Below are 23,241 nucleotides of genomic sequence, written 5' to 3'. Positions count from 1 at the left end.
GGACTGGTTCTGTTTTGTTTTGAACTTTGATCTTAGTCTTTTGAGAAGCTGGGAATATAGGTATGAGCCATTAGTGCCCAGCCAGTTTTTAACTTTTTTTTTTGGTCCAGAGTATCTTATCAGTGAGATCATACTTGATTCTATTTAACACTGTGACCCCTACTTTGATTGTAGTAAAAGTTCATAACCAGGTTTTTCCCCAGGACAAATAATTTTTTATTTAGTTATTTATTTTTGGTCGGTCGTGGGGCTTGAACTTGGGAGCTGGGTGCTGTCCCTGGGCTCTTTCACTCAAGGCTACTGCTCTACCACTTTGAACCACAGCACCACTTCTGGTTTTCTGGTGGTTAATTGGAGATAAAAGTCTCATAGACTTTCCCTCTTGGACTGGCTTCAAACAGTGATCCTCATATCTCAGCCTCATGAATAGCTAGGATTACAGGTGTGAACCACCAGCACCCTGGCACAAGTATTTTTTAATACATTTCTGTCTCCCCTTAAAGTAAGTACACGATTTACAACCATGCCTAAGAGTACTAAAAAGGTATTTCTTTAACTAGTTAGTACCCAAATCTTTCTAATGCTCTAAAATTACAAACCAATTTTTTTGAGCATATGAAAAATAACACTTGATGAATTCTTTAAAAGAAAATATATGAGGGCTGAGGAGATGGCCTAGTAGCAAGAGTGCTTGCCTCATATACATGAAGCCCTGGGTTCAATTCCCCAGCACCAACTATACAGAAAATGGCCAAAAGTGGCGCTGTGGCTCAAGTGGCAGAGTGCTAACCTTGAGCCAAAAAGAAGCCAGGGACAGTGCTCAGGCCCTGAGTCCAAGCCCCAGGACTGGCAAAAAAAAAAAGAAAAGAAAATACACAAGCTGAGAATAGCCATGTGCCTGTAGGCCTAGCTACTTGGGAGGTCAAGGTAGATGGCTCAAGCTCAGGAGATTGGAGTTGGGCTGGCTTGAACAACATAGCAAAACCTTACCTTTTAAAAGATTAATTAAAATGAAAACAAGAGAAAACTCCCATCATTAAAAAAAAAAAACAGAAGTAGAGAAAAAGTTTATGACTTCATAAACTGTACTGTGTAATCTGCTAGGACAAAAAGATTAATAACAAATGGTAAGCAGTGAAAAAATAAAGCAAGGAATGGAAATTTAAGTGATGTGTACAAGATCTGTTGTTGTAACTGAGAAAGGGTGATTAAGAAAAGACCTCTGAGGGCTGGGAATGTGGCTTAGTGGTAGAGTGCTTGCCTAGCATGCATGAAGCCCTGGGTTCAATTCCTCATTACCACATAAACAGAAAAGGCTGGAAGTGGTGCTATGGCTCAAGGGGTAGAGCGTTAGACTTGAGCAAAAAGCAGCTCAGGGACAGTGCTCAGGCCCTGAGTTCAAGGCTCAGGACTGGCAAAAACAAACAAACAAAAAAAAACTCCAAACCTCTGAGATGGTATTTGATCAGAAAAATAAAGGACCACACCAGAGAATAATAAAGAGTATCCCAAGCAGAAAAAGCATGAATGCTATCTTACTATCAGTAGTTTTTATACTATATAAGTACTCGAGTATATTCAAAATTGTAAATGTAAGCTGGGCACCAATGACTTATTCCTGTACTCCTAGCTACTCAGGAGGCTGAGATTTGAGGATTATGGTTTGAAGTTAGCCAGGGTAGAAAAGTTTCTAAGACTCTTACCTCCAATTAGCCACCCAAAAGCCAGAAATGGACCTGTGGCTGAAGTGTTAGGGTGCTAGCCTTTAATACAGAAGCTCAGGACACAGTGTCCAGACCCTGAGTTCCAGCCCCAGGACCAAAATGAAAATGAAAGTGTATGCTTTTTCATCAGCTTAAAGCTAAAATCTATGTAATAATGTTTATAAAGACTAAAAAAACAAGGATGCTCACTGTAGCAGCTCAGAAAAATATATGGAAAACAGCCAATACCTACCAATAAGGACTTGGTTTAAGAAATTACAATACATCAAGACAATGAAAGAGGCATTCTGTACTTAAATGGAGACTTAAGTACTGAAAAATATGCAAGTTTTGGGGAGGTTGCTGCTAGAACCCCAGACCCCTTATAGTGGTAGGCATGTGATCTATCACCAAGCAATATTCACAGCCAGAAGACATACTAATAAGCGAACAAAGCACAACAGTATACGTTTGATGAAAGAAACAATTCATACATTTTCTTTACTACACACCTATCATCCCACCCTAGAAGCACATATGCCAATTAGCAATAGTATATCTGATAAGAAACTTTTCCTGGCAGTTGTGCTGGCAGCTCATGTCTGTAATTCCAGCTACTCAGAAAACTGAGGTCTGAGGATTATGGTTCAAAAATTGCTTGGTCAGAAAAATCTGAGACTCTTATTTCCAATAAATCAGCAAAAAGCTAGAACTAGAGGGTGGCTCAAGTGGTAGAATACCAACCACAAGCAAAGCAAAAAAAAAAAAAAAAGGCTGAGCAAGAATGAAAGCCTGAATCTATCCTAAACAGCAAACCCCAAGATATCAAAAAGATATTTGTACTTCCATGTTTATCGCGGCACAATTCACAATAGCCAAAATATGGAAACAACCCAGATGCCCCTCCACAGACGAATGGATCCAAAAAATATGGTACTTATACACAATGGAATACTACATAGCGATTAGGAATGGTGAAATATTGTTATTCGCAGGGAAATGGTCAGAACTCGAACAAATAATGTTGAGCGAGACAAGCCTAGAACACAGAAAACAAAGGGGCATGATCTCCCTGATATATGACTGTTAACAAAGGGAGACGGAGAGACAGTAGAGACCAAGTCTGTGAAACCAAAAACTGCTTGTCAAATAGTATTCCCCACAGGATTGGGGCAGCGACCCAACAGTATGTAACTAAAACCAAACAATTACTCAACATATAAAGGTCAAAAATTGACCTCTCAGGGGAATACAATAGCTCAAAAGCTATGTATGTACGTTCATATAAGACTACTGTTGACATATTGTCTAATATCGACATTACATTTAAAGCCCTAGGCGAACTTTCTTGGGTGTGGCCACATGGCTACTGTATATGTTCTTGATACATTGTATATTGTATATGTCTACCTGACCTAGGGAAGGCAAAGAAAAACAGGGTGTAAGATAGCACAAGAAATGTACACACTGCCCTACTATGTAACTGTACCCTTTTTGCACAACACCTTGTCAAAAAATTTGTGTTCAATTAAATTAAAAAAAAAAAAAAAAGAATGAAAGCCTGAGTGTGAGCTCCAGTGCTGGCAGGGGGAGGGGCAGGCATTTTCTTATCACTGCTAACATCTCACTTGTAGCAGTTGAAATTTTACAGTAAGTTGTTACTTTAATACAAATAACTTTTTTTCCTATTCGTGACTTTTCTTTTTTTTTTTGGCCAGTCCTGGGGCTTGAACTTGTCCTGAGCACTGTCCCTGGCTTCTTTTTGATCAAGGTTAGCACTATGTCAACTTGAGCCACAGCGCCACTTCCGGCCTTTCTGTATATGTGGTGCTGAGGAATTGAACCCAGGGCTTCATGTATTCAAGGCAAGCACTCTTGCCACTAGGAAATATTCCCAACCCCTATTTATGACTGTTTTTGAGACAGGGTTTCACAATATACCCTAAGCGGGACTAGAATTCACGATGCAGCTACAGATGACCTCAAATTTATAATTTTCTAGTCCTTGATTCTCAAGTGCTGGGATTATAGTTATATACTACCATGTGTGGCCTTAGCAACTCTTTTTAAAGGACAATAATTCTTCCTCCCCCACGAATTACCTCTTCTGGCAGAGCAGAATGGGGTTTGTCAGAAGTTGCAAGTAGTAAAACTGGAGCAAATGAAGGAATATTCTGCAATAATGCAGTAAATGTGGCTTTGAGAGTTAGTCCAACTATATCCCACCACAAATGGATGTGTGGAATGTACACAATGCTTGGTGCTGTTCTCTTTGCTTCACGAATCATCTATATAAAGTACAAGAGAAAGACATCAGAGTACATTGGTATTACTTGCTCCAGTAGTCTGGAAAAAAAAAGTTTTAACTTTCTACAATTATAATATAAAACCCTTAATTTTAAAAATAATTCTTCCCCCTAAATCTAATAAGCTTGTTTTTAAGTGTTTAATTTGCTTTTGGAAAAACAAATGCTTCAAGCAGCTAGAAAACAGCTTAAGAACTATAGGAAAGTATTCCATTATGGCTAATTAAACAAATCAAATCAATCTTTAAAAAAGTTTATATTGCTGCCTATAATCCTAGCTATTCAGAAGGCTGAGATCTGAGGAACACAGTTCAAAGCCAGCCAGGCAGAAAAGTCTGGTGAGACTCATCTTCAATTAACCACTCAAAACCTGAAACTGGCCCTGTGGCTCAAAGTGGTAGAGTGCTATCCTTGGGCAAAAGAGTTCGGGGACAGTGCCCAGGTTCTGAGTTCAAACTCCATGACGGACAAAAAATAAAATAAAATAAAATAAAAATTAAGTATAAATTCTGCAACAGTAACAGTAACAGTAACATCTGCAACAAAACATCTGAGTACTCAATAAGGAGCAGTTCTTCTTTAAAGTACTTTACTCGTTTAATTATCTCTATCTTGCAAATGAGGAAAATGAGACACAGTGATTTAATAACCCCCTTAAGGTCACAGATATCAGGCAGACATGGGGTTTAAACCTACACTCTTTAATGACTTGGCAATTATGCACAGTTCTTTCTTGTAGCAGAATTATGCAGTTATTATGCATAATTAACTTTTAACTTTGTCAACCAACTCAGAAATACTTTTAATAAGGCAATGCAAAGAGCAATGTAATTCAAGTCTTTTGTCTCCGGAAGACTACTTTAGCTTATGGCTTATTTAACAAACCACAAATTTACCTGGGCACATGTTTCTTCAGGGGATATGGCACTGACTCCAAAAAGAACAGGGATGTCTAATGTATACACAGTAAATTTTTCCAAAGCATGGATAACAGCAGGTGCCAAGTGTGACCCCTGCCCAAATCCTGGTTCCCCGACTATCAGCATTCTTGGACGAAAAGACATAGGTTGGTAGCAGGCATTTCTGAAAGAATAATAGGCTATGTCTCAGAATATCAGTTTAAATGTTTTCACTAACTTACCAATTAAGAATCTCCTTAAGTCTTACCTATATAATAAGCCAATGATAACATCTTTCAATAGTTTCTGGTAACTATCTCCATAGATTTTTAGAACTACTTTTGTATAGTGACAAATGCAATTACACATTTTTGATCTTTTAAATGAAAAACCAGACTGGTTAAGTACCTTTAGCCTTGTCAACCAAATCACACTTATTTTAGTGAATTCACACACCAAAATACTCACTTCCACAAAAAAAACATACCTATTCAAATGAAGAAAATTAAAATTGTCTTTGGCCTTATTATAGGATTTTTGAGAAAGTCCATTTTCATATACTGATGGAACGTCGTCATCGCTGTATGCCAGGTCACTTTCTAGCAACGGACAAGAAACACCTACAGAATGGAAGATTGTGTTTGTAACTTTTCATTATACATATCAGGAAGTATTTCACTGAAATATCTTTTAAGAAATAAAAAATACTTGTATAGTTTCGATTATCAAGTAAAAATAAGTGTATCTCAAACCTGAAATACCAAAGTGTGAAGTAACTTTCCTTCAAAGGACTCACATAAATATAACTTTGTTTTTTAGTCATAATTAAACAAATACTGATGTTTAACAAGTGTTAATTCAATGTTTCTCTGAAAGGAGCAGCATAAAAAAATCAGATTTACTGTTTATGCAAACTAACTTCTAGTGGTGAAACCAGTTTATACCTGAGTCTAATGTTTTATCTGCTCCAATTCCGGCATGTGGAAATACTCTCTGTAGGGCCTCTAAGATCTTGTGGACAGTACTGTGCAGGAGAGGTTTCACGATGGCAGAGAGAGCCTGCCCAGGTGATGTCACAGCTCTCTGGGAGGCTGGTATCATCTTTTGCATGGCTACCTCAAAATCCTTAGCTGAGATATTAATTGAAGAGAGGTCCAACTGTAGCTTCTCACTAGTGGTATAGATCTGTGGGTAGCGTCGACGTAGAGCACATAAAGCAGCTTCAGCACACACTGACTTAATATCTGCACCACAGTATCCTATCCAAAGCACCCAGAAGACAAAAACAAAAGTCAATATACTAAAATCTCAAATAACAGTCATGATTAAAAAATTTAACTCAGCAGTAAAATATTTAGGAGAAGACTGAAATGTCTTTAGGCAGAAAGCTTATATAGTGGTAATACCCATCATCAAATCAATCAACTTGAGTGAAATATGCAAGCAAGAATGGTATAAGGGTTAAGAGCAAGAGTTTTCAAATTAGACTAAGTCCAACTTCTAGTTTGTCATTTACTATTTAATCTTTGAGAAAGAGTCTTGTATGTATTCCTTCATCTGAAAATAATGCTAATCCACAGGATTACTGTGAAAACTGCATGGAATTACATAGGAAATTTAAGATAACTCAAGAAATATAATTGGTCAGTAAAGGATGGTTATTATTACTGTCAATATTGCTCTTTAATTTGCCCAATGGCTAATATGTCAAAATAGGTATTAAATATACAGACTTTGCTGTTAAAGAGATGTTACAAATAAAGAGGTACAAAACAATCTGTTATCTTTACATCTCTAAATCAATCTACCTATCTATAGGAGAGATCTTTTGGGGTTTTTTTTGGTGATAGTACTGGAACATGAACTCACACTTCGAGCCACACCACGAGGTCCAGCCTTTTGCTGGTTAGAGAGAAGTTTCTTGGATTTGTCCCAGGCTAGCTTCAAACTGCCACCCTCAGATCTCAGCCTCTTAAGTAGTAAGGATTACAGGCATGAGCCACTGACACCTGACTCTCTTCTGACAAGGTTTCACTATGTAGTTTAGGCTGGCCATGAACTTGTGATCCTCCTGCTTTGTGTCCCCAGTGCAGAGATTACATGCCATAATGTCTGGCCAACACTGTATCTTCCTAAACATGATTTTGCAAGACTACAACTTATTCTATCCTTGAAAGGACTATAACATTTCTTTTAACTGCATAAAACAATTGTTTACCAACACAGTTTTCGGCTAGTTCTTCTAGAAACATGTCCAGTGGTTTGGGATTCCAATCCCTTGTGTGAATCTTTAGAATCTCTTTCCGAGCCTATGAATAAAAACAATTTCAACTTTTTGTACCTAACAATAAGGTATTATTCAAATTATTGTAATTTCAACTAAACTACTTTAGATTATCTAAAAATTTTAATTAATACTTATGTAAACAGAAGTGTGACATAATGAAATTGAGAGAAAACAAGATGTATCTGGAATTAAGAAATTTCCCTTTTAAAAAGGTTTATATTCATAGCATCCAAGTGATCATCATAAATACAAATAGAAAAATTTACTGCTGAAATATTCACAATAGATCATATCAATTATTATGAAAGAATATTAACAGCTCAACCCAAATTTTCTTTTAAGGTTTTCAAAAACTTTGCACTGCTTTAACATAACTGGTTAGAATTATATGATAGGTTTCAGGAAAATGTCAAACCTGACAAAATGGCAGTAGTTCATTAAAGCCATGGATGCAAAACCAACAACATGGCAAGGCTGTTCTTAAATGAATTTAAAGGGAGGCTGGGAATATGGCTTAATGGTAGAGTACTTGCCTACCATGCAGAGGCCCTGGGTTCAAGGGTTCAATTCCTCAGTACCACGCAAACAAAAAACAAATAAAATTATTTTTTAATTTTAATGAATTTTAAGAGTAATTTTAGGGAGCATCATACTTGAAAAAATTAACCCTATTTGAGTCAAGGATTTTCAAATTTTCATTGTTACTGACTTATTAAAGATACAGAGCAACGTAGTAAAAATGTGAATGTTGCTAATTCTTACATCTTTATCAGGGAGGCTAAAAAGAAATTCTCTGTCAAAGCGTCCAGGCCTCCGTAAAGCAGGGTCTATGGAATCTAATCTGTTGGTAGCACCAATGACCACAACTTCACCTCTGCTGTCCAAACCATCCATGAGAGCTAACAGGGTGGAAACAATGGAACTAAAAGTAAAAAAAAAAGATTAGTACTGTGAACATAGATTATATCATTCAGTAATATGATAAATATATCAGTGTATCATTCAGTAATATGCACCAGATATGGCGATAAGTGCCCAGAGATTGGCATTGTGATCTGAGGGCACCAGGGCAAAAAATAAGAACACATCTTAACAAACTAGGATGGGGAGTAGATAGCTGTAATCTCAGCTATGTAGGAAGCATAGGTAGGAGAATTGAGGTCCCAGGCCAATCCCATGCAAAAGTGTAAGGTCCTACCTAAAAATTAAAGCCAAAAATATCCGAGCACAGGCTGGGCACTGCTGGCTTATACCTATATTCCTAGCTTACAAAGGTGGCTGAGATCTGAGGCTTGTGGTTCAAAACCAGCCCAGGTAGAAAAGTCCTGAAGATTCTCCAATTAACTGGCAAAAAGCCAGAACCAGGAGTGGTTCAAGTGGTAGAGAGCACTGGCTCTGAAAAAAGATGAGTGAGAATGAGAAGTACTAAATTCAAGCCCTGGTAACAAAAGTATAAAATTGAGAAAGAAAATTTATTTAAGTCTCATTTTCTGCATATCAATAAAGGTTGGAGCAAGAGATATCTGGCTGTGCTTTTGCACTACTATGACACACTCATATTCCTCACCACAGATGTATTCTTACCATTGGCCTGCCTCACTCATTTTATGTGTCTTACCTCAACTGGCTCGTGGGTATTAGTTTGTGCCATGATGAAGTCTTTTGTAACCAGCACTTAAAAACTATTTAGGGACTAGGGGCCAGTGGCTCATGTCTGTAATCCTAGCTACTAAGAAGGCTGAGATCTGCAGATCGCAGTTCAAAGCCAGCCCAAGCAGGAAAGTCCATGAGACTATTATCTCTAATTAGCCATCAGAAAACCAGAGTGGTACTGTGGCTCAAGTGGAAGAGAGCTAGCCTTGAGCCAAAGAGCTCAGGGAGAGAGCCCAGGCCCAGAGTTCAAATCCCAAAACCACCACTACCACCACCACCAACAAACCTATTTAGGAACATCCCAATTCTCAGAACAGGTTCACTTTTGCTTTCAGGTATTATTATTATTTTAGGGTTTTATTACTAAAAGGGAAAACTGGGGGCTGGGAATATGGCTTAGTGGCAAGAGTGCTTGCCTCATATACATGAAGCCCTGGGTTCGAATCCTCAGCACCACATATATAGAAAACAGCCAGAAGTGGTGCTACGGCTCAAGTGACAGAGTGCTAGCCTTGAGCAAAAAGAAGCCCAAAGCCCAGGACTGGCAAAAAATAAAATAAAATAAAATGGAAAACTATTATTTGTAACACGATTATTTAAAATGGCATATCAAGTACTAAAATGATAATCAAATGTCACCTGTGAATTTGATCTTGCCTACTTGACCGTACTGGTGCCAGGCCATCTATTTCATCGAAGAAAATAATTGACGGGCGCATTTGATAGGCCTAAAAAGCAGGTCCAATGGTTACATGTTATCATAAAAATCCAAATATGTCAATTTAACTCAAACGCATTTAATCTATTTCAGTCAAACTTGCTTATCAGAATGTAATATATATATATGCCACTGCAATCTACTTTCATTCAAATTTACTCACTGGGAACTCACTCATAATATATAACTTTTACAACTTATAAACTTAAACCTAAATTCCAAGAAATATGTTTTCAGGACTTAGAATAAATCATAGTAACAGTTACTTTTCTTTGAATTTTTAACTGGACCCTCCCAAAGCCCATACTCCACCGGTTATATACTTTAGATTTTTCACTACTAGTAACTAGGACACACACAAAAATATCTAGGAAAGACTTAACAGAGACTAGAGATAGTTTCTCTTTATCAGAATGGAAAACCATTATTAACAAAATGCCATACTTTTGGGTTTCCCCCCAGTCTATCTGATAAAAACAAAATAATAAGAACCTCACAGAGATCCTAAAACAACTTTAAAGGTATTTTCAACAGAGTGTTACAGCAGAGCAGAATGTGTTATTTCACAATATGCTGTCAATACAATCTGCATGTGAAACTGAAAGCCAGTCTAGGGCAGAACTACATTCAGTCATTCAGAATTATGTCTCAAAATGGAGACATAATTCATTACTACTGCTTTGAAGTAACTACTCTCAACTAGACATGCATGAGACCTAAGACTAAAGAACTCAGATTCATTATTCTTTTTCCATTTTACTATCAAGCTGTTCATTATTTCCCAGAATTATCTTGACATATAAAATAGAACAATAATTTAGAAAGATTATGTAAATGGTACAATTTTCAACTTATTTCAATGAAAAGTGACAAAATGAAAAATGTATCTAATCCTTACACTTACATGTGCACAGATTAGAGAACATCATACCTGATCAAATAGCAATCGTAGTTGTCTTTCGGATTCCCCTACCCATTTACTCAGACAGTCAGCTCCTTTCCTCATAAAAAATGCAACTCTTTTATCCCCTTGACTGCACTCATTGGCAAGTGCTCTAGCAACCAGAGTTTTTCCAGTTCCAGGTGGACCATAAAAAAGGCAACCTCTGTAAAAGAATGTTACACATTTCAATTAAAAAGTATAAAATCAAGTGAGGTACCACTCACACCTGTAATCCTAACTATTGAGGACTTGAGATGCAAGGATCCCAGTTCAAAGTCAGCCTTGGGCAGGAAAATCGGTGAGACTCTTATTGGCAATAAACTACTCAGAAATAGCCCAAAGTGGTGCTGTGGCTCAAGAGGTAAAGAGCTAGCCTTGAACACAAAGAGGCTCAGGGATAGCACCTAGGTCCTGAGTTCGAGCCCTAAGACTGAAAAGGAAGCTAAGGGACAGCCAGAGGTACTAACTTCTACCTCTAGTACTAGCACATTTTCATACACATACAAAGCTAATCAGTGAAGGTGTAAGAACATCTATAGCATAGTAGCATAGCGCAGATTGTGGCTAAAAGTAAATAGATAGCTGGATTACCTTGGGGGTTGAATTTTGAATTTTTCAAAGACTTCTGGATAGAGTAATGGAAACACTACCATCTCTTTTAGAGCTGCAATATGGCTAGAGAGGCCACCAACACTATCAAATCGTACCTGGTAATAGAAGAAAATATTGACAATTTTAGATTTTAGAGTAAAAATTCAAGTACTATCCTATTTTTTAAAATACTAATTCATACATAGTCAATTGATACAGTTTTTTTAGTTGTGGTCCCAAGATCTTTTGTTTTTTTAATTTATGTAGAGAGCTGGGTATGTGGCTTAGTGGTACAGTGTTTGCCCAGCATGCACGAAGCCCTGCGTTCAATTCCTTAGCACCACATGAACAGAAAAAGCCAGAAGTGGCGCTGTGGCTCAATAGGCAGAGTGCTAGCCTTGAGCAAAAAGAAGCCAGGGACAGCACTCAGGCCCTGAGTCCAAGCCCCAGGACTGCCCCGCCCCCCCAAAAAAATTAAGTACAGATCAAAGTTTCAGGTAAGAAATAGTTGGCTCCTTTTTAACTTTAAAGCTAAAGTAAAACGAAAAAAACACTACTCACAGAAGAATCCAGTTGCATTGGATCGACATCAGCAAGGCTTGCTCCAATTTTCATTCGGTCTTTATAAATTCCTCTTACTTCATCTTTCCGAAAATTTAATGGGAGGCACCTATTTAAAAATATTTTACAGTTTAGAGGGAGACATCTATTTAAAAAAAAAAAAAACACTTTACAAACAGATATCCAGTCTGAAATAACACTTCACTAATACTAAAACTGCTCTTTTGTAATTCACAAAAACTTATCAGAAAAGGAAATTAAAGGACAGATCTAGTTTTGTTAAGCAAAAAGAATGTCACCCTGGCTGGTGCCAGTGGGTCATGCCTGACATCGTAGCTATCAAGAGGCTGAGATCTGTATACATTGTGTATTGTATACATGTCTACCTGACCTAGGGAAGGGAAAGAAAAACAGGGTGTAAGATATCACAAGAAATGTACACACTGCCCTACTATGTAACTGTACCCTTTTTGCACAACTTGTCAAAAAATGTGTGTTCAATTAATAAATAAATTAAATTTAAAAAAAAAAGAGGCTGAGATCTAGAGGATTATAGTTGGAAGCCGGTCTAAGGAGAAATGTCCAATGCCCTATTTCAAAACTGGGGCTGGGAATATGGCCTAGTGGTAAAGTGCTCGCCTCATATACATGAAGCCCTGGGTTCGATTCCTCAGCACCACATACTGTGGCTCCAGAGGTAGAGTGCTAGCCTTGAGCAAAAAGAAGCCAGGGACAGTGCTCAGGCCCTGAGTCCACACCCTAGGACTGGAAACAAAAATCAAATAAAACCAGCAAAAAGCCAGGCTGGAGGGATAGCTCAAGTACTAGACTGTCAGCTGAATAAATGAGCCAACCAAATGTGAGGTCCTGAGTTCCAACCCTATTAACTTTCCTGCCTCCCCAAATTGCATGTTAGATCATTGTTTTACTAATTAAAAAAAACCCAAAAAACCAAAAAACATTTAACTTTGGGACAATTCTGAGATTATGTATTTCAATTTCCTTATTTTCTTCATAGGCTTGAAACATATGTATTTAAACCCAAAGCTCTACTCTTAGCATTATAAAGTAATTCAGAAAGTACCAATATACATTAGAATGGTCATAACTCACACAGAGTATTTACTATCTGTCAGATGGTGTGCTGAAGGTGTTTCACATATATTAAGTTATTAAATTCTCAAATCACACTATCATGTCTCTCAGCAAAACAGTACATCCACCAGAGTTTATATCTTCTCAATTAAGAATATATCACTAGTTTCCTAGTAATATATGGCTTGTTCATTTCATAAGTGAAAAAATTAAGGCTGCTTTCTATTTGCTCACCATCTCCTTCCTCAACCCCTTGCAAAAAACAACAAAAAACACTGGTAGTTTTAAAAAGTCACCAATGTGGTAGTTACCTATTGATAGCTCTATTGCAGCTCTTCTTTCTTCGTCTCTCAAACTGTTGCTCATCTTCAGAAGAGGAAGATGAAGTGGAGTCACTACTGTGAATGGCATGCCTTCGCCTAAAAGGGAAATTGAAATAATGATGAGGCCATTGAAAAAAAAAAAAGAGATAACACAAAACCATCCAAAAAGGCTCATCACAAAATTTAGTATATTTGCTTTGTTGGATGAATCTTTTGAAGATAATAAAAGATATAGCCAACTAAGAGGAAGGGACTGAAAGGCAGGATGGTAAGCAGAGCTGACTATAAAATGCCATTAAGAGAGAGTTCAGGGCTGGGAACTTGGCCTACTGGTAAATTGCTTGCCTCTTATACATGAAGCCTTAGGTTCGATTTCTCAGTACCACATACATGGAAAAAGCCAGAAGTGGCACTGTGGCTCAAGTGCTAGCCTTGAGCAAAAAGAAGCCAGGGGCAGTGTTCAGGCCCTGAGTTCAAGCACCAGGACTGGCAAAAAAAAAAAAAGAGAGAGAGAGAGAGAGAGAAGAAGGGAGGGAGGGAGAGAAAGAGATCACACAGTGACTTCTTAGTTTTGATGTAACCACTTATTCTCAAAAAGAAAGGGAAGTATTAGGATCTTCAGGGCTGCAACTTGAAACAGTATTTTTTTCCCATTATGCTATATATAATTTCACATTAAGGAGGAAATCATCCACTTTGAAATGTTAATTTTAAAAGAAAATAAGTTTGTTTTTGTGTATTAGGAAGGTTTAAAAATGCTGGTAGCCTGTGAGGTGGTAAAACACTTGCCTAGTATCTATGAAGAGCCTCTGGGTTCAATCCCCAGTGCAGCCAAATTGCAAAGAATAAGATGATCTTTTATGTCCTCAACTGTAAATTTACAACTCCGTCACTTCACACTATATGTGGATGAGTTACCAAACGCATGAACAAATTCTTAAGCTACTCAGTGACAGAAAATAAAACACCAAACTGGGTGCTGGTGGCTCACATCTGTAATCCTAGCTACTCAAGAGGCTGAGATCTGAGGATCATGGTTCAAAACCAGCCTGGGCAGGAAATTCTGATCTCCAACTAACCACCAGAAAACCAGAAGTGGTACTGTGGCTCAAGTGGTAGAGAGCTAGCCTTGAGCTGAAGAGCTCAAGGACCAGCCCCCAGGCCAGAATTCAAGCCCCATGACTGATTAAAAAAAAAAAAAGAAAAAAAGAACAAGTACTACAATCTCTCTCTCTCTCTCTCTCTCACACACACACACACAGACAGCTTTAAGGAGAGTTGACATAGAAAAAAAAATACAGCCATCTGGTTGGAAAGACTTAATTATTCTATTGCCTTGGAGTCTAGAAATTTTGTGCCAGAGCAAAATCATGTTTAAGTAGGTATTTCTAAAACAAAAAAGTTCACAATCTATTATCTGCATGATGTGTGTCCAGAATCTCTTTTCTAAAAAATTCTGTAAGTCAGTCTATTACTTCCTTATTTAGCAGGGGGGAAAAAAACCATACCCGAAACTGATACAAGGTAATTTATGACCTTTGTCTATCCCGTTGACTATGATTATTACTGTTTTACTACAAAACTAACGTATTTGACAATGTACAGTACAAGCTTAAGCAACTATGACAGCCTGTAACTAAAATTATCTATAATATTAGTTTGAAGACTAACTTATTTAATACGTATACTGTAGCTCTAAAGCATTCAGAGATGGAGGTATGGCTCAAATGATAAAATGCTTGCTTGGCAAGTGTAATCCCTGGGTTTAAATCTTAGTACGGACAAAACAATTATTTGGGTTAAACAGCCATCCTTTCCCTGGTGCTACATATTAAACCCAGAGTTTTGTGCCTGCTAGCTAAGTGTTCTAGCACTGAACTACATCTACTGTGAATCAGAATCAGTGGCGAAAGGGTGTGAAAGTTGGAGATGCTGGAAGTAAAAAGGGACAGATATTTCTCAAGTGGTACATCTAAAACTGAGATGCATCTTCAGGCCACAGAGCCATCTGTTCATGAGTTCACTGAGGCCACAGAAGGAGGGGAAGCTATGCCTGCACCCCTCCCAGAGCCCCAAAGCCAGGATCCGCCAGCTCTGTCCTTGAATACTTCACTAGAATATAAAGTATTGAAAACTCTTCTGAATTAATGAGGAAGAAATAGATTCTTGTTTATATAGGAGTACAACTTTGATGGCTGAGTGGTGTTTAGGTTGAACAAGACAAAACCTGATAGTAGACAATTGTCCATGTACACTGCTGCCTGACAGCATAAGGGATTTGACACTACCGAGCTGCAAAAGCACTCTGGCAACCTGGAGTTGTTCTGAAACAAATTTTTAGACTTGAACGTTAGAGAGTGCAAATGGATTTTAGGGTTTGTGCTGCTGGATCAACAGAAGCTAGACAGAAGAAACATAATATTCTCCCAAATACTTTTTTTCTTTTTGCTAGTCCTGGGGCTTGAACTTATGGCCTGGCCTGGGTTCAGTCCCTGAGCCTCTCTCTCTCTGCTCAAGGCTAGTATTCTACCACTTGAGCCACCACTAGTGGTTTTTCCTGAGTAGTTTCCTGGTGCCTGGCCCAAAGAAATTTTTAGAATAAGAACAGTAAAAATCAGTGGGAGTAGGTACTGGACAGTATTTTGTAATATTATTTCTAAAGGTTCCAAATGTCAACATCAGATAAGCCTTACAGTTGTTATGACCTTGTTGGGTTTTTTTTTAATGACCTTTATGTCTTCTAGCCAGTTTCCTTTCCTTTGTCAGATGTAACAAAAATATGGAGCCCTTAGCTAGGCACCAGTGGCTCACACTTGGAATCCCAGCTACTCAGGAGGCTGAGGATCACAGTTCACAGCCAGCCTGGATAGGAAAGAGGCACTGTGACTCAAGTGGTAGAGTGCTAGCCTTGAGCTGAAGGGACAGCACCCAGTCCTAGAGCTCAAGACCCACGAGTGACCAAAAACAAATAAATAAATTGAATAAATGGCATACTTCTCTCAGTCATGATACTCGTAAGTATAGCATGCAAAGCTCAACAAAGCTGTTACCAAACAAAAAAATAAGTTTATACAGGTCAAAAAGATCAATAATTCAAATGTGACCCAGGACAGCTTAAATCTCTTAAACAATGCTTAAATACATTTAATGCCAGAATCCTCCCTCTAGTAGTGTGAGATTGAGGGCAAAAATATGCCTTCCTCATTTTTACATTCATTGGCTCATCAGCTGGAAGTACTCAATCATTTAATAACTGGAGGGGCAAAAACTCCTGCACCAAGGAACAACTACTCTGCATGAGCTATTTTTCACAGGAAGTCTAGACACAGGAACCAAATATGGAAACTTATGGACACCGAAGAATTCCCAAGCACAAATGTTTCCTAAAATGAGAGAAGAAAATTATACTATGGATCCAGAAAAGATGTTCAGTCATGATAAGTCTACAACCTAAATAACTTAAAACGCTTGATATGGTAGAAAAATGTCTGTGGTAGCATGTAAAAAAAAGACAACCGATACCCTATGTCAAAATGTTTAAAATAAAACAATTTACGGGCTGGGGATATAGCCTAGTGGCAAGAGTGCCTGCCTCGGTATACCCGAGGCCCTAGGTTCGATTCCCCAGCACCACATATACAGAAAACGGCCAGAAGCGGCGCTGTGGCTCAAGTGGCAGAGTGCTAGCCTTGAGCAGGAAGAAGCCAGGGACAGTGCTAACCCTGAGTCCAAGGCCCAGGACTGGCCAAAAAAAACCAAAAAAAAAAAACAATTTACGTAAAATGCTTTCAACTATCTTATTCAAGTTGGAAAAAATGGGGGGAAAATCTATTTTACTAGTCACTAACACTTCCTTATTAGTGAAAGCGAAAATTAAAGAGAAAAAAAGTGATTAGAATACTAACAAGATAAAGTGAAGAGATCCAATACAAAATTCTAGAATTCTAACCTAACATACTCAATCCAAAGACTCTAGAATCTTAATCTAAGTTAGCCATAACTATGTTATCATAAATCAATCACCATTTCAGAACCAAACCTGTTCTTTCGTTTACAATAAGGACTTCTTGGTCCTGAAGAAGACAATCGGTATCTTGGTCTTGCAGGAGACGCAGAGCCACTATAAAATATGTTGGGCTTTTTCTGGTGACGAGGTTCTAAAATAATAAAAACACACATAACATAGGAAAATATGTATATAACGACTGCTCTTTGTCTAAATACTTATAAAGGTGCTGCTTTCCACAAAATTATTAGCTACTACTATAGTATAATTTACTGTTTATGTCTTATAACATTTGTCATCAGAGTTGAAAATATTCACAGAACAGACACCAAATGACCAATACACACTGTCCATAAACAATCACTGTGATTATATATATATATAAATAGGTGATTATCAGCCCTGCATGATAAAGCTCATAAGTCAAAGTATAATGTTAGCAAATCAAAAGCAGTCCTATCTTTATACAAATTGACAAAAGCACTCAAGAAGACATTACGTATAGTGGCTCATACTTGTAACTATAGCTACACAAGGGGGCTGAGGTTTGAGGTTAATCGAGGCAAAAAAGTTAGCAAGACTCATATCAATCAGCACAGTATGGTGGTACTTAACTGTAAATTCAGATATGCAGGCTGTAAGTGGAAGGATATCACTGACAGTGGCCCTGGGCAAAAAGCCAACACCCTACCTGAAAAGTAACTAAAAGCACAACATAAAAGAAACTGGAGTATGGTTCAAGTGGCACTGAAGTCTAGCAATCATAAGCCCTGTGATCAAACCCAAGTACTACCAAAAAAAAATTCAAGAAAGCTGTAAATCTAAAATATACTTCAAAATAGGTCAATATTTATTTAGTTCAAGGCTAGTTCTCTGAAAGAAATAACTTCCTGCAAATTTAGGACCATTTAAGACAACAATACAAATACTTAGCAAAATGAAAACAAAAAAAAAAATACTAAAAACAAAACAAAGAGGGACAATAAAGATAAAAATATGCAAAAATTCACCAACAAAAAATACCTAAAGTACTTACTTTCCAATGGAGACTGGTAGTACACAGTTGTTTTTCTCTGTCTAAGATAATATCGTTTCTGATTATCTTCCTCTTCTCCATCTTCTTCATCATCCTCTTCATCCTCTTCATCATCTTCACCATCTTCATCTTCTTGGTCTTCACCCTCTTCAGATGATTCTGAAAAATTAAGAAACCCTTCTAGTCAGGCACTTCTAGTGGGTCACGCCTGTAATCCTAGATACTTGGGAGGCTGAGATTAGGAAGATTGAATTAGGGAGCCAGCTTGACCAGAAAAGTTAGCTCATGAAACTTGTGAATCCATAGCTCAACTAGGTAGGTGGCACAAGATTGCCATCCTGCAGCTCTGTGGGAGGCTGAGATTGGATCGAGCCTGGTTTGAGGCAGTTAAAGTGGAAAGGGCTCTTTTCTCAATTGACAGCGAACTGCAGTGACGTGCATATGTCATCTTAGCTAGGTGCAAAGCCTAGGAAAGTTGGATAATGCTCCAGGCATGTAGCAGGACACAAGATCCTAACTCAAAAATAAAGGTATTGAGACACAGCTCAGCATTAGTCTCTCTAGCAAGCACAACGCCTTGAGTTTAAACTCCAGCACTGTCAAAATTAAACACTTCAAAAGGATACCAAACAAAATAATTTTTAACACAAGACACAAAGAATAACTCCCTTTTCAATTTATCTACTACTTAAACGAGTCATATAAAGAACTTGTTCTTCTGAAACATCAAGTGAAGTTTATGTTTATTTTTGTTAGTCCTGGGGCTTGGGACTCAGGGCCTGAGCACTGTACGTGGCTGCTTTCTGCTCAACGCTAGCACTCTACCTCTTGAGCCACAGCGCCACTTCTGGCATTTTCTTTGTATTTGGTACTGAGGAATTGGACTCAGGGCTTTATGCATGCTAGGCAAGCACTCTACCACTAAGCCACATTCCCAGCCCTACGTGAAGATTTTTTAAAACTGAAGTAAAATTACAGAATTAAAAACTAGAGGAAGGAAAAAAGAGAAAGACATTTACAGGCTATTATTAGTAAGCAGGAATTAAGGTTTACAATGCTGTCGGAATCTCAGTATAGGTAACTACACTGATGCTTCCAAATTAGTTAATATAAGGACATGTCTTAAGATCTCATTTAGCTATTGCCTTTTAAAAACTTGTTTGAGCTGGGTGCCATTGGCTCACACCTGTAATCCCAGTTAGTCAGGAGGCTAAGATCTGAGGATCACAGTTCGAAACCAACCCAGGCAGGAAAGTTCATGAGACACTTATCTCCAATTAACCACCAGAAAACTGGAACTAGAGTATGGCTCAAAGTGGTAGAGTGCACCGAGGCCCTGAGTTCAAGCCCCACAACCAAAACAATGTACAAACAACCTAATTTAACATTCCATATAGACTTCCTGATTTTAGCTACTTATGATAATGGCAAAACATCATTTTTAAGTATATTTTAAAAAGTGGTTCTCAAGAAAAAATAGACTTATGCTAGTAAGTCTTAAATGGGAGAACAAAACTTCAGTCCCATTTCAACTGAAATGCACAAAATATTTTCTATCATATGTGTAGATAGATATACAATAGATATATGCAGGTTAGCCAATGTTATTTGCTTTTGAGTTGCTGAATACAGTGACTTTCTCAAACAAAATACATTACCCAACTTTCCTCTGTCTTCATTTCTTTTAAATCATGGCCAGTCATGTTATAACAAACTGCTAAAAGTGTCATAGCTTCTGAATAAGAAGGCTATGTCCTACTAAATAAAAAGCACTTAAAATGCAGAAAACAAAACGAGAAAGAAAAAAGACTAACCTACACTGCCTTCCTGGTTATCAGTTGTTTCCTCGTCAGCTCGTTGAATACCTTTCTGTTTTCCTCTTGTATACACATTAAGATTGGCCTACAAATATTTACATAAAAATCCATTAATATTCACAATATATTAATTTAAAAATTCATTAATAACATTCAATCTTTCTTAAAATGGAAGTATAGCAACAAACTCATAATTCTAGCCAAAATTAGTCACTAATCAAACAAATGCTGATAAAGTTATGAGTAATTTAACCACAAATGGACTATATTCTATGGGAAACAAGCAAATTATTATCGCCTATTCAAAGAATATATTTACTTCTTCTGCTTGACTAAACACCTTCAACTCTTCAAGTCCTTTCATTCGCTGTCTTCGCATCTTCTTCATGTCATCCATTTTTTGAAGTACAGCTTCAGCAGTGCTTTAAAAATATAAGAATACTCCATTAAGAAACAATGTGTACAATTTTCTTTCCAATAATTTAAATATTAAGATGCGATTATTACAAATGTCTGTAATAACCATTCTCTTTTATACTTTATACCAATTCAATGTTTGACACTCTACAGGATGGTCCACCAACAAAACAGTAAAAAAATCTGTTTCAAACAAATCATTTTGATTGATCTAAGGAAATTTTACTTACTTTGTTATAAGTTTGTCAAACAGCACAGACTGGTTCACAGAACTGTAACGACTTCGAATCCTACAACTGCGTCGAACTTCAACATCTCCATTCTCATGCAAACACTCTGTAGTTTGAACAATGTCTCTAGTTCTCATTGACTGAGTAACTGCAATCACTTTGTCTTTACAATATACACAGAAAAATAAAGACTTGAAATAATACAAAACAACTTGAAAATGAACAATCGAATAGCTACCATTTTCAAGTAACATTATATAGTACCTCAAAATTATCTTTCTTTAAAGCATGAGAAGATATAGTTACAACATACATCTAAGATATGACCTCCTACTACTTTTCACTGCTAAGCAAGATATGCAATACAAATACATGTAACCCAAATGATAAAAATATTCTGGGGTACCCCAAACTAGACACAATTCAAACCCATTTAAAAAAAAAAAGGAATAATGCCATGAGTTTGTGGTATATAAAGCAATTCTAGCATTAAGGAGGCTGAGAAAGGAGGACTTTGAGCCAATTACAGGCCAATCTGTGCTATACAGTAAGACCTCAAAAAAGAAAAAAAAGATAATAAAGGGGTAAGCATACTGTGACATATCCATAACATAGTTTATGATTCTACACTGCATAAAACTATAGAAAATGCAAACTATCATATAGTGAGAGAAAGCATATTGGTAATTTCTTGTGGGGTACAGGGAATCTTTAAAAGCCATGAGGAGGGCTTGGGGATTTAGCTCAGAGAAAGAGCACAGGCCTGCCAAGTGCAAGGCCCTGAGTTTGGTCCTCAGCTTTGGAGAAAACAAAAAAAGTCACGAGGAGCTGGGCCCTGGTGGCTCACACCTATAACCCTAGCTACTCAGGAGGCTGACACATGAGAATTGAGGTTTGAAGCCAGCCTGTGCAGCAAAGTCCTTGAGATTCTTATCTCCAATAAACTACCCAGAAAAGGGAGTGTTGCTAGGGCTCAAGTGGTAGAGTGCTAGCCTTGAGCACAAAGAGGCTCAGAGTCAGTGCCCATAACAAGAGTTCAAGGCCCAGGACCGGCAAAAAAAAAAAAGCCATGAGGGATTGGGCCAGGCATTAGTGGCTCATGACTAAAATCCTAGGTACTCAGGAGACTGAGATCTGATAGAAGTGTGAAGCCAGTTCAGGCAGAAAAGTCTGTGATGCTCTTATCTCCAATTAACCAGCAAAAAGCCTCAAGTAGAAATCTGGCTTAGGTAGTAGCAAAGCAAAAAAAAAAAAGGAAGGACAGAAAGAAAGGAAGGAGAGGAAGGAAGAATAGAGGAGAGAGGAAAGAAAGGGAAGGGATGAGACGGGAGGGGACAAGCAAAGAAATGTTTGGGTAATAGTCATTTTCACTATCACACTGTGATGAAAGCTTCATGTATACACATTTCAAAACCTAACAAAACATACATTTTAAATATGAATAGGTAGGTTAACATATGCACTTCAAATCCATAAACAATAGTAATGTAATTAAAAATTGGGTATTTTTATACTCTGAAAATCACCAAAAAAAAAAAAACCCAAACAAAGAACAACAACAACCTTATGGGCTATTAATATTACTTACCTTCTTTGCCTTTTTTTTTCTTACCAGCTTGCTGTCTGGCCAACTGCCTATATGAAGAAAATAATTTAAAGTAACTGAAATTGCCAGGCACTGGTAGCTCATGCTTGTAATCCTAGATACTCACGACAGTCCTAGAGGATCCCGGTTTAAAGTCAAAACAGGTAGAAAAAATTCTGAGACTCCATATCTGATTAGATAACCAGCAAAAAGCTGGTCTGAAGGTGTGGCTCAAGTGGTACAGTGTCATCCATGAGCAATTAAGCCAAGTGAGTGGTTGAGGGCCTAAGTTTAAGTAGTATTTACCAGAGCCATATGTGCATGCAAACCACCATAGTGAAATCTCTTGGTACAATTAATTCACACTTTACAAAGAAACAAGTAGGGGCTAGGAATATGGTCTTGTGGTAGAGTACTTGCCTCCTATACATGAAGCCCTGGGTTCAATTCCTCAGCACAACATATATAGAAAAAGCCAGAAGTGGCACTGTGTCTCAAGTGGCAGAGTGCTAGCCTTGATCAAAATGAAGCCAGGGACAGTGCTCAGGCCCTGAGTTCAAGCCCCAGGACTGGCCAAAAAAAAAAAAAAAAAAAGGTGACAGGAAAGCAAAATAGGCTCAAAGTGGGAACAGGCTGGAGCACCAATAAAGAACACAAAAACAGGCTGGAGCACCAATAAAGAACACAAATATGGTCCAGGTAGTTTACTTGCATGTATGAAAATAGAATAAAGAAATTTATCTGAACTGTTTTAAGGGGGAGTGAAATGGAGAATAAAAGGAGTTAGGTAGATCAGGATACGTTGTTTCTGTGTAAGGAAATCTCACAATGAAAATCCTCTAATAAAAAAACTTGGAAATGAACTATAGAATTTGTGGGTAGGAATGGGAGGGAAAAACTGGAAGAGAGCAAAGAAAGGGCATTGTCCAAAAAGAAGTATACTAATTACGTGACTTCTGTAACTGTAACCTCTCTGTACATCACCTTTATAATAGTAATAAAAAAAAGTAAAGAAAAAAAAAAAGCTTGGAAAAGCGGAGATCTGATCCCACAAATATGGTCCAGATAGTT

General features: G+C 37.6%; 1 protein-coding gene across 3 annotated transcripts in view; it reads right to left on the bottom strand.

Annotated features, from left to right (window-relative positions):
- The window catches only part of Atad2 (ATPase family AAA domain containing 2), a 47,214-nt gene that overhangs the window by 16,865 nt on the left and 7,108 nt on the right, over positions 1–23,241 (bottom strand). For 2 of the 3 annotated variants that reach the window (XM_048358780.1, XM_048358782.1), the window contains exons 3-19: positions 22,174–22,220; positions 20,586–20,748; positions 20,258–20,360; positions 19,936–20,023; positions 18,122–18,280; positions 17,119–17,236; positions 13,068–13,175; positions 11,662–11,770; positions 11,101–11,216; positions 10,498–10,672; positions 9,488–9,576; positions 7,958–8,117; positions 7,127–7,217; positions 5,853–6,167; positions 5,396–5,528; positions 4,906–5,092; positions 3,806–3,991 (exon numbers count right to left, since the gene is read on the bottom strand). In XM_048358780.1, coding sequence (XP_048214737.1) covers positions 3,806–3,991; positions 4,906–5,092; positions 5,396–5,528; positions 5,853–6,167; positions 7,127–7,217; positions 7,958–8,117; positions 9,488–9,576; positions 10,498–10,672; positions 11,101–11,216; positions 11,662–11,770; positions 13,068–13,175; positions 17,119–17,236; positions 18,122–18,280; positions 19,936–20,023; positions 20,258–20,360; positions 20,586–20,748; positions 22,174–22,220 — 2,347 coding nt within the window. The remainder of the gene's footprint in view (positions 1–3,805; positions 3,992–4,905; positions 5,093–5,395; positions 5,529–5,852; positions 6,168–7,126; positions 7,218–7,957; positions 8,118–9,487; positions 9,577–10,497; positions 10,673–11,100; positions 11,217–11,661; positions 11,771–13,067; positions 13,176–17,118; positions 17,237–18,121; positions 18,281–19,935; positions 20,024–20,257; positions 20,361–20,585; positions 20,749–22,173; positions 22,221–23,241) is intronic. The other variant, XM_048358781.1, reaches the window with a different exon arrangement.

The sequence above is a fragment of the Perognathus longimembris genome, chromosome 12 (assembly GCF_023159225.1).
Source record: "Perognathus longimembris pacificus isolate PPM17 chromosome 12, ASM2315922v1, whole genome shotgun sequence".
Lineage (NCBI taxonomy): Eukaryota > Metazoa > Chordata > Mammalia > Rodentia > Heteromyidae > Perognathus > Perognathus longimembris.
Note: the sequence above shows the minus strand (reverse complement) of the source record. Positions and strands in the feature narration are given on the sequence as shown.